The 12,655-nt window shown below is 44.3% G+C and overlaps 1 protein-coding gene across 6 annotated transcripts in view; it reads right to left on the bottom strand.

The window, feature by feature from the left end:
• inpp4b (inositol polyphosphate-4-phosphatase type II B) overlaps window positions 1-12,655 on the bottom strand; it is a 222,570-nt gene that overhangs the window by 107,876 nt on the left and 102,039 nt on the right. For 5 of the 6 annotated variants that reach the window (XM_084043328.1, XM_084043330.1, XM_084043329.1 and 2 more), the window contains one exon: window positions 4,843-4,948. In XM_084043328.1, the coding sequence (XP_083899454.1) occupies window positions 4,843-4,948 (106 nt within the window). Of the gene's footprint in view, window positions 1-2,536; window positions 2,683-4,842; window positions 4,949-12,655 lie in introns of those variants that run through there. The other variant, XM_084043333.1, reaches the window with a different exon arrangement.

Raw genomic sequence — 12,655 nt, 5'->3', positions numbered from 1 at the left:
GGTGTGCCTTCAGATCAGGAAGCAGGCCGCGCTTTACCCAATCAAATGTAGTGGGCGGGATTCACGTGTCCGTACACCCTTCCCCCCTCGAAACTAGCCGAAACTAATTTAACAATAGCGTCCTCGGAGCAGACAGAACCACGGACAGATATTCACATTTTAACTTATTCTTTCATTATAGAAACAAGTGGGCTTATAACCAAAACCATCCATGTTCTCTGGGAGAAGTGGTGTTAGTGTTCCGTGTAGAAATATTGTTAGTGGGAATGAAAACATAGTCGCACCAACCGGAAGTGATGCGCTGAAGGCAGACACAAACCCCCGGTTTCCCTGCGCACTGGTGTTCCGTTTGCCTCCGGCCCAGTAATTGTGTTAATAGTGTACATGTTAACACATTGAATGGTATCAGGCTGCGTGTCAGAAGTGAGTGTAGTCTGATACCATCTCTCTTTTTTCACTCTCATCTCTACACCAGGTAGGGGGTACATTATTATGCACGCACACACACACGCACGCACGCACCCACACACACACCCACGCACGCAGACACATGGACACACACACACACACACACACACACACACACACACACACACACACACACACACACACACACACACACACACACACACACACACACACACACACACACACACACACACACACACACACACTGGCACACATCGTCGGTTGGACATTTTGAGAGTGTTTGTGTGCGAGGCAGGAGGTTGGCGGTGACAACATGCCACCAAACGATCTATCAACGATGTTTGATGCTCCGGGGGGGGGGGACGTTATCAAAGCAGCAGTGGCATGTCTGTGTGTGTGTGTGTCAGTGTTATTGTCACCCCCGCTTCCCTGATCGAGCTGCCGCTCCTGTGGGACAATCTTACAACCACTGTCACCTCTCCCGGCTCAGGACAACTGAGCTTGAACCAGAGAGATGCATCTATCCAGAGTTAGTCTATCCGGGTGTTATGCACGCGCGCTCGCTCGCACGCACGCACGCACGCACGCGTAAAGGAGAGAACAGTGACCAGTAACAGTGAGAGGAGGGCAATGGTTGTAAGAGGAGTTCATTGTGTTTGCTGGTAGGAGAAAATGTGGGCATGGTACATCTGCCTTGAGCATATAAAGAGATACGGAGATGAGAATCAGGGCTCGCTCAAACCTTGATGTTTTAATGCCCGATTTATAGTTAGAATAGCAACTAAGTACAGGCTTTACTCTTCTGGGCTCAATGGGTTATTCAATTCATCACAGACACACGCACGCACATGCGCACACGTGTGCACACACACATAGAAATAGATTTTGAAAACTTAGTTTTTTGGCTAAAATATCAAGGAAGAGAAGAGGAAACAAGACAAGACAGCGGACATTGCTGACTGGGTAGAGAGGCTGTCAAGGAGCCGGAAGGTTCCCTCCGGTTTGCCCGCTGGCTAGCCCCTCAGTCCACCTAATCTACGTGTCTAAGTGTCTCTGAGCAAGACACTTAATCCCTAACTGCTCTCCGGGTACTGTATTATGCCAGATCTGTGTAAATAAATAAAAACAAGCTTTGTTTCCACACTCCACAGCCATAATCCATGGAAACCCTTGATCCCCAGGGGGATCTGATGAAAGTTAGGCACCTACTGTATGAACCTGTCACAAGACAGTTTCGACATCGAGCTAACATCACCACTCCCTATGTACTGACTAGGACACAACACAGATTAGATTATCTTGTTTTGCCCCCTTCAGCAGTTTACTGATACGTTATGATGCCTGTTTATATACCAGTTGTAATTATTGTTTGTTCAAAAACGAATGCTGTCTTTATTTGCGACACCAATAAGTGAGTGAGAATTCACCCATGAGTCAGTGATCAGGGCTCCTTAAAGTCCCCCCTCCCTTCCCGTTCCCTCCCCTTATCTTAGCAAACATGCTGTGACAACACACACACAGCCAAAAACAAACATACCACATGAGAAAACTCCAACACACTCAAAGCACAACTACGCAAATATACATGCAAGCACTACCCTTGCAACACACATACAGGCACACAAGAAAGCAAGCACGCATACACACGCGCGCACACACACACACACACACACACACACACACACACACACACACACACACACACACACACACACACACACACACACACAGACACACACACACACACACACACACACACACACACACACACACACACACACACGGACATATACATGTAACACGCCCTACACAGGGTGCACCCATGCACAAGCTTGCATGTAAATGTACAAACTAAATGTACTGCAGGAAAAGCACTGGAGTATTGTACATGCCTGCTTTTGAATTAACAATGAACATTTTACATGTGGATAGTGTATGTACAGTTCTGCGTTCAAGACATCATAACAACATTGCTATGGTTCATGCATTGCTCCTACTAGCTCTCGTCAATATACAACCAAACAATCCTGGTTCAAAGTGCTTAACATGGGGTCCATGTGGGAACCCCACAGAGAGGAGACTTGAAATGAAGCCACATAATACATACAAGTTTGTTTCGGGAGGGGAGGCACCCCATTTGGACGAAGCAATCTTCAGTTTAATGATGATCCGAGGACACATCTATACACTCGCTTTCTGTCCTATCTATCTTGTTCACTGACTCTTACCTTCACGGTACTCTCTCTCTCTCTCTCTCTCTCTCTCTCTCTTACTTCTCTGTCACTCCTGCCCCCTGTCTCTCTTAGCCGCTTTGTATGAGTGAGTCAATGCAGAGCAGAGCAGTACGGTAGCATGTGTTGGAAGGGATTAGCTGAGAGGAGGGTGGAGGAGGGGGTGTGACAGCCTCAGTAGGGATCTACACTACAGTATCCGCTACAATTTCCTGGCTATATGAACACAGCACTCCAGTGCTGGCTGAACACACAATCCCATGGCGGCAAAACCAAAGTGTGCTAGCGGCAGACCGGATAATTGTGCCATCGGTCAAGAGTCTTAACACGCGTACTCTACGGTACACCATTAGGCACACACACATGCCATCAGACTGTCTAATCCAAAACAACATCCTACGGCAGCACTACAAAGGGTTTGCGCCAAATTGGCTTATTGTCTTATATGTGCCTCTATAGCGTACGACACAGTAATAATATACAGTTGGAGTCAGTCACAGGCTTTAGCACATAGTGACAAAGAAAACATAAATATACAGCACAAACAGGCAGACACAGTGAGGTTTTATACATACTTACATGCACACGCACACTGTAACAACCCAAGTGTGCTTGTGACAGCTAACTGTTCATGTGTGTCTGCATTGATATGAACGCACGCACGCGCGCGCGCGCGCGCACGCACGCACACACACACACACACACACACACACACACACACACACACACACACACACACACACACACACACACACACACACACACACACACACACACACACACACACACACACACACACACACACACACACACAATCCCTGAGGATTTACTGAAGTTTGATGAATCTCATTGGGCCACTTGAGTAGTGTCAGGCTAATCCTATAAGCATTAAAGATACAGCAGGTATAGAGTAGAGACTCTCTGTCTCTCTGTCAGTTAACTGTCACACAACCAGCTCTCTTTCCCTGCCCCTCGGTCTCACTCTGTCACTCATTTTCTATATACTTACTATACTAAAATGCTTAGCAAAAGGCAAACTAGAGGCATGCAGAGTTGAATTGTGTTTTCAGCACCCTCTGGTGGAAGGATTTCCAGAGAGTGTGACGGGCATGCATGGATGGACGGACGGACAGACGAACGGACGGACAAACTAATTACAATAGTTTTGTGCTCTTTTAACAAGTCTCAGCTAGCAAATAGAAAAGCCTAATTTGAGTATGTATTTATATGACTTCCTCATCTACAGCACAGTGAGCCTGATAACGTCTATCTCTACCTTAGTCTCTGTGTGCTACAGTACATCTGACCCTGAATCAGTCAGTTCACAGCTGGTGCATCAAAATGTGTAACGATCCTCTCAAAACAATCGAGAGAAATGGTAAGGCTATATCAATACTTTAGTTGATTCACTAATTATAGACAAATAATAGTGTTTCTGTTCTGATCATTTACATTGATTCTCATCTTTGTCTGTCTCGTCTCCACCTCTCTGTCTATCCGTCTCACCCTCTCTCCTCTGTCTGTCACTGTAACCCTAGTCCAATGAAACAGAAACAGAGTGTTTGTGTGTGAGCTTGTAAATACAGTATATAAGCATATATGTGTTAAAGTGTATTCGTCACCGAACCATCCCTACAGTTGCTTTATTTTACATGTTCTCTTAGACACAGAGCCTTCACTGTTCACGTTTATAAAATGTATAAACTTATTATATTCAACCAAAGTATGGGTTAGGGTTATGATTAGGATCAATGACACAGTGGAACCGTTACCCCAAACAAAAAATATATGGATGTTGAGTAGCTGTTTTCGAATGATGCTAAACATCTACTCCTACAAACATCTATTCCTATAGTGCAGTTCTGTGACAAAACTGGAGCTTTGGGGAAAGAATGCATGAGTTCTATGCCGAGTGTAGACATACAGTACACTCATTGATTAACATGGGAGCATATTGAAAGTGCATACGCTCCATGTTACCTCTGCTTGCAGTGTTAAATGACAAATTACTGCCGGTGAAGGTGTTCTGAGAAGAGCTTCTGAGAAGTGTGTGTGTGTGTGTGTGTGTGTGTGTGTGTGTGTGTGTGTGTGTGTGTGTGTGTGTGTGTGTGTGTGTGTGTGTGTGTGTGTGTGTGTGTGTGTGTGTGTGTGTGTGTGTGCGTGTGTGTGAGCGTGCACTAACCTTGTGGACTGGCAGGTCAGTAGTAATGTGGTCCACATCCTCCACCTCCCCCATGATCATACGACTCACCACCACTGTCCCAGACGCACACACACCATCCGAAGACCTGCAGATAGAGGAGAGAGATTGAATTAAATTGAGACGGAAGGAAAGAGAAACAATGTTGTGTGACAGTAATGAGGGGTGGAGGAGTGAGAGAAAGCAGGAAGGAAAGAGTGAGATGAAAAAGACAGAGAGAGCAATAAAGAGAGAGAAAGAGTAGATTAGTCAATTAATCATCTATTGTTTGTTGTCGCACACTTGGCAGTCTAATCATTCCTCTATTATGTTGATATGATGCTGAAGTATTGTGCCCTATTGCAAACTGTGTTGTCATTTTAATGTAAACGTATGGGTAACCATGCCAATAATACAAGTTAATTATGGGGGGAGACGGTGCCATTCCCATGATGTGACCTTTGTAGCTTTAAAGAGAGAGACAACAATATAGGCTATACTTTATTAAGCTCACATGACCTTTCAATACAATGGTGTAAAAAATATGTCAAAGAATATTATAGCCAACAAAATAAATTCAGAATCCCAGATATACATACAACAAAGCCAAAGATTAGACCATTATCTATTAGGAAACGATTATTTATTAGTGAGAGAGAGAGAGAGAGAGAGAGAGAGAGAGAGAGAGAGAGAGAGAGAGAGAGAGAGAGAGAGAGAATGTAGCAGTGACCAATTACTGTAGATGCCAGATGTTACTTGTTAAGAAGAGAAAGTGAGATATAGGCCTTAAGATATGAGAGAAAGAAAGAAATAGAAGAGAAAGAAACAGGGGGAGAGAGAGTGAGACACAAACAAAGTAAACTAGACGCGTCGCAATTCTGGGAAATTGCAAAGAGTGGTTGCGCCGACGCCGGTCGCGGCCGCCGGGACTCTAGGAATACGCCTGGAGGCTGCACGATTTGAATTCGGTGCCGATCGGATCCTGCGTTTGTGACGCGTGCCGTTTAGATTTTAGGAAAAAGGCCCCTCCCACTAAAGAAACAGGCCCCTCCCACAAATGTAGTGGGCCAATGACATCGTCATGTCACTCCTGAGATCACTTGCTTTTCTTTTTGAGAGATCTGATCCCCCCCAAAAATCATGTTTTTGCATCAAACGGTTACGTTTTGCGCATTTATGGCGCCTCCTATGGATCAAAGTGGAAATGCTTTTGGGGATTCGTTGAGTAAACCACCCTCGACATGTGATTCAAATTTGGGATTGATTGGACGTTTCGGGCCCCTCCCACTAACTTTGGAAGCCAATTACGGACGAACGGTAAGGACTATCAAAATGTCGTTTGGATATGTTTATTGTATGGGCCCAGAGATCATGTGTATTTTTGGGAAATTTGGATAAAATACATGGGAGGAGGAGCTAAAAGTGTGTTTTGAAGAAAATTCAAAATGGCGGAAAATCTATCCAGACGCAAATTTTATTCTACGACCTACGGTTCAAGAGTTATAGGCCAAAACGTAAAGTGGCTGTTATAGCGCCACCATGAGGCCGACTGGTGTAATTATTTTTTTTGATAATTTCGGACTAAATCATGAACCACCCATCCAAGTCTTGAAACTCTAGCCCTTACGGTTTCTGAGAAAAAAAATACTTGAATGGGATTTTTTTTCATTTTCCCATTAAAGTGGATGGGGAAATGTAATGCACTAATAAATCAATATCAATTAAACTATGTAACCAATCCCTTAGCAAAATACACGCGCACGATTCCCGGTGAAGCCGGTCATTTTGACATATAGCACTAAATATATATAGTGGGAGGAGTAGCGGGACAAAATAAAGTTTATCTAGAAAGAAGAATAAAGTGGGAAGAGTACTATAGTCTCTAACAAGGGAGAGAACAGAGGGTGTGTGTGCGTGAGTGAGAGAGAGAGAGAGCGAGAGAGAGAGAGAGACAGAGAGAGAGAGAGAGAGAGAGAGAGAGAGAGAGAGAGAGAGAGAGAGAGAGAGAGAGAGAGAGAGAGAGAGAGAGAGAGAGAGAGAGAGAGAAGCAGTAAGAGGATAGACACACACAGAGAGAAGGCCTATTTTGGGGAAACAGGCAAACCAGCATGAAGCGCCGTCAATGGCGTGGCGGGAGGGGAACGTACCCACGGCAAAGTGGGTTCGATTGGGTGAATACGTTCAGTGGGGGTTGCAGGTGGAATTGAAAAGTGTTACCTAGGAGGTCGGGGGACCGCCTGGGAGGTTCATGCAGCAGTCATCTTTTGTGCCTGCGTGACATGTCCATGAGAAATGACTATAAAATGGGGCTGGTAAGGTCTGAGTACGTTTTGCATAAACTGGAGTATGAAAGGCAAATTCTGCAGACAGTCCACTGGACTCTGTATCGATGTATGCTCTCCGTTTCAAACACTATTCAGGAAACGGTTCAAAGATGTCAGGTGATGAGCCAAACAGAACCTGGAAATATGTGCAATAATCTATCTAGTAGACAAATCAGTAGGCTTCAAAGTATTAAATATTCACTGAAGGATTAAAATTGCAAACTCCAGCAAAAGCTTGAAATATGCTTGCAATAAAATACAGTACCATAATTTTAAAGCTTCCAAATTATCTTTTAAACAGAAAACTATTAAAATGTTTGTCCTAAGGGTGGCGCTAAAGGAAAGGTTACTAGATCATCTAAATCAGTAGGGATTCATCATCCAGGGAGCATGAAGGTGCACATCGAATTCCATCAAATCAGCAGTTTTAGAGATGTCTGGTTTATTACCAAAGTGTTAGACAGATGGACGGACAGACGGACCGACGCTAGTGGGGATAAGAACAAAGATGGAAAAAAGAGACAGAGATAAAAATAGAGAGGAGGGAAGCCTTTATCTAAAAGTCTAGGCTGTTCTCTCCGTCTAGGTCCACTCATTACTCTATTGGACATTGTCCTTTCCCTCTCTTCACTCCCCGATTCCCCAAACGTCAAAACAAAAGTGTTTTGTCAGTCTGTTTCTGGTATGGCACCAAAGACTGGTGAAATTGTAATGGTGTTTGATGATAGAAAGTCTAAGAAGTGCGAGAACATTCTGTTATTTTCACACCTAATACTGAATGACAGCAGTGGTTGAGGTAGGAGAGAGGTCAGAGATTGTCCAGTAATCACAGCTTTAATTATCACAACAGCTGTTGTGTCAAAGTGTCAAAAAGATATTACTGTATTTAGCCACACAAAATCAAATGTGTCTTCACATTTCACAAATTTTCAAGTGTATTTTGTGATTTGAATAATTCCAGCCACACTAATTGGCTCAAATCGAATTGGACAAATCCCAGAAGTTAGAATCAGAATGATTGTTATTTAAGCAGAAACATACAGTATCTATACAAAGGTGCAGAGAAAAAAGGACCTCACGCTCAGCAACATTTTGTTTCAGCATACAGTATAATCTTATTTTTCTAGTATGGTGATGGGTTATAGAAGGAGACACACATGCTCATTGCTACCAATAAATATGCCTTCCAGCAGAGAGGTCAGAGTTCAAGGTCAGTGTTCAAGGTCCCTGGAGCTGTTCAGTGCTTCGCCGGAAAACATGATGACGCACTAACATTTAACTGATCTAATATACCGTAAGCTTCTTTTCTGTGGCTTCACCACAATTCAGAAAGAGACCAAACCTCAACGGTTTCAGTTGAAGCCAGCATAAAAGTAGCAATATGTACCTCAGAGAGGGAACGTCATATATGGCTACTTAAAATGTCCATCAAATAATCCAGTGAATGTACCCTGACAGACAAGAAGGAGTATTTTTCTTTTATATCATGCAAAGGCCTCCATTCCAGTTTCACCAGCCATGGTGGCATTATTAGGGAGCTGATAGAAAATCTATAGTATTGACACTAAGACAGACATTGAAAAAATAAGAGTAATGACCACATCAAGGCAGCAATGTCTTATCTCTCGTAGAGAGACCCTAGACAGACCCATCCCTAATAGCAATCGCTCTGTCCCACTCCACCCGCCAGGAATTATGGGATGTCACATCACAGGCAACAGTCCAGAGAGTGAGAGAGACAGAGAGAGAAAGCGGGGGGAAGAGAGACAATGGGGGAGAGAGAGAGATTAGTCAAAAACAGTCCGATGGCGAGAGAGAGAGAGGGATGACTCCCCTGAGAGCGGATGGGGGGAGCTAGAGAGAAGGGAGGGATGGTGACAGAGGAGAAGTGGATGCTTTCGAGGCCCATTTGTCTTCGTCGGGTAGGAGAGGAAGAGAAAGCTGGATGATGCCCAAGGGGATGAGAAGGATGGAGAAAGAGGGATAAGAGAGAGAGAGAGAGAGAGAGAGAGAGAGAGAGAGAGAGAGAGAGAGAGAGAGGGAGGAGAGGGGCTAGAGAGTTGGATACAGGAGAGGAAGGATGTCGTGGTATGTGGGGATCTTAAGTTAGTGGAGCTGGGAACACTAATGTCTAACAGTGGTCCCCAAAGTAGAGCAAATAACATCCGTTGGCTGATCAATTGAATCAGCGTCCCCTGCCAGACACCTGTCTCAGTGTTTACGCCTCTCCTCTTTCTCTTACCCTCACACCTCATCCCTATGTTATCCCTGTCACTCTCTCTCTCCGTTTCTGTTCTTTTCTTTCTCTTTGTCCCGTCCTTCACTCCTTCTTGCCCTCCCTTACCCCGCCCTTGTCTCTTTTCCCCTCCCTTTCCCCCTCTCTCTCTCTCTCTCTCTCTCTCTCAGCAGCGTGGTGAGAGAAAGTCACCCTGACTTTGAGCAAACAGCGAGTGTCGACATCAGGGTCTTCGCTGCACCTCTCGTAGTACAGGGAAAGGAGATTAACATGCGTCTCATTGGGCGGCTTTAAGCCCTCACATGGTGAAACCTCTGGGTGTATGTGACAGTGGCCATCTACTCTTAAGATTGCTCCGGCTTCCATCCGATAATGAAACTCTCCACTTGAGCAAACAGAGGGAGGGCCTGGCGAAAATCTCCTTAAGCTAATTGATTTATGTCCTTTGAGAGATGGAATGAGAAAGAGACGGGTTAAGAGAGAGATATTCTGCACATGGTTTCTTTTTTTTTTCGGGGGGAGGGGTCTAACAGGTGTTGTAGCATCAGCTTGGCGTTGGTTCAAGTCTTCGGGTAAGAGTTCTCCCCCAGAAGGGCACACTATCATTACCAGAAACTCCTGTCCACAGGGCTGCTCTGCCCGCACGCGGTGTCTACGATTAGCATGCTAACTGCAGGCACGTTTGTGATATTTGTTTCAATAAAAAGACATCTCGCGTCACGTCACGGAGGCAGAGAAGTTAACTTCCCTGGCAGATATCCCGCTCTGCCGTGCGAGCTACAATCTGTCACCGAGACCAGCGATTGGCCGCAAATGAACTTTGAGAGTCTCTGATTGAGTGCTGAGAATGAGAAAGAAGAAGAGGCCCAACTGTCCCATTATCTGCTGTTATACTCCGTTTGCAACCCCACCCTCATTCTCTTCCTATTCCTTTAGCTCAACTCCCCTTTTCCTCACCTTACTGTCACCATTTTTCAACTTCTGTTCTGTCTTCCGCTTCGGTTATCTTTGTTTCCTCCTCTCTTCTACTCTCTTTCATTATCTGCAGTCTCCAAGTTTCTTCTACTATGCCAGAGGCCCTACCTCCCTCCTTCCTTTACACCCCTCTCTCATTCCTCTGTCCTTCTGGCGCTTTTCAACTAATCATCTCTATCTCTCTCACTCTGTCATGCTCTGTCTCTCTCTCTTTCCCTCATGCCAACTGTCCACCCTCCCTGCTTCCTTCCCATCTCTCTCACGCACTCCTCTCTCACACACGCCCCACTTCCTCCATATCTCTTTCACCCGTCACCCGGCTCTCCCCGTCTGTCAGAGTTGGCATGGAAACCCGTCTGTAGATTGCCTCTTTGCCCATGAGCCCGCCCCTCCTTGAATTTATCTAAATGGTCCCACAACCCTTTTTTATGACGGCACTTAATCAGGCGGCTTTGTCAAAAGTGACAAATATAATGTGCTTAAAACGCCTGTGGTGTATTTGGCACAGCTCAGAAAACAATTAGCTATCAGGGAAGAGCTTCGTGCTCACTTTGAATGCAGCCTTTCTGAGGTTTACAAACATGTCTTCTGACACAGGGGAGGGTGATGTGGCATGACTTGGCATTAATACAAACACACCATGTTGCGTCAGTGTGAGCTACAATGCATATGAATCATGTGCATCACTGTACGGCAACCGCTGAGTGTAAGAGTCTATAAAGTATGTCTATAAAATGAAATTCCCTCTCTGAGTGTAAAACCTAATAGCTTGATGCTGCTGTACTGCATACATTCAGTATCGGCACCTTAGTATCACTCATTTTAATTCAATGATCATAGCTTAAACATCTGAAACTACATCAGTATGAGAAGTGCTGATAGGCAATAGTAGAACTGTGTTCCAAAAATAAACAAATCAGCCCGGTGATTTTCTGTCAGGTACCGTATGTGACTCTGTGTCGTTTATGATATTGGGTTACATTTGATAACTTCTGTGTTTGGAGAACATTTTTCATTTTCTTACCCTTTGGATAAATGAGTACTTTTTCACCGGCAATTGATGCTGCATATCCATATGAGTAAAATCGCTGGGGTGATTTGTGTATTTTGGAACAGAGTTCTTATATGACGCGATTTTTCTATGGGGAATTTCTATTGGGGAAATAATCTGTGACCATGGGGGATAGCGCCCTCTAGCGGCAGTGATGTCAGGCTTCGGTGCTCTATAGCCTCTGTGCCTCTACGAAATTTGGAAGCCAATCATAGCCAGTCGGTATATGGGATACGAAAACTCTGTATCATACATAATTATCACATGACTCTAGATATAATGTGTTGCAATTTCTGTGAGTGTTGGACAAAATCTGTAGCAAGAGTAGCAGAGACTAGACAATGGAAAATATATATGTGGAGGTACTTCCTTCGCCTACTGGCTGTGCATGAATGGTTTGGTGATAATCAGTCCAATGGTTTCTGAGATTACCCCTGAACACAGACAGACAGACAGACAGACAGACAGACAGACAGACAGACAGACAGACAGACAGACAGACAGACAGACAGACAGACAGGCAGAGGCAAAAACATAATCTCTGTCCCTTTGGCCTGGAGGAGATAATTACAGCTATAGAATTTACAAAGATTACAGTGCAAACATGAAAATAATGGTTATTTCTTATTGTGAAATGATTGCAACTGTGCAAGTCTGTGATGTTAAGCTTCAGCTTTGATAATCTATAGGGCCGCGTTGTGCCAATATTTTGCTGGCATAGTAATCTCTGACTGCAGCTATAGAATGACTGTGTGGGTGTGGGAACAAACGAGAATATTTTTTACTTGGCAAACCAAGCTTTGTGATGAGCATTCACAAGAGGGAGACGTGATTTCAACAAGTATGCACCACCAGTATGTGTTTTGGCTCACATCAAACTCAATTCTGCTCATTGCTACAGGGTTATCTGCCTTGCAATAGAATCCTATGTGGCCACTTTAAGTACTACCTTAATCAAATTTGCGACAGGGATAAAATTACCAACACTCAATCAAGCAGGTAAAAATATACTTGAAAAACAGAAAAAAAAACTCTCAATCACTGAATGAGCCTTTAACTGCAACTGGCTGTCCAGATATATGATTTCAGCCAATCAATTAAGGCCTGAGTCATAGTGACAATCTGCAGCTGTTACCGTTGGCACAGCAATAAGTGGTGAGGCCCTGATCCACTCCTTCATTTTAAGCAGTCCCCCATAATTCAATAAAAACTGCCTGCTTTAACCTGACC

The sequence above is a fragment of the Gymnoscopelus microlampas genome (assembly GCF_963454915.1).
Source record: "Gymnoscopelus microlampas genome assembly, chromosome: 2".
Lineage (NCBI taxonomy): Eukaryota > Metazoa > Chordata > Actinopteri > Myctophiformes > Myctophidae > Gymnoscopelus > Gymnoscopelus microlampas.
This window is presented reverse-complemented; position numbering and strand designations above follow the sequence as displayed.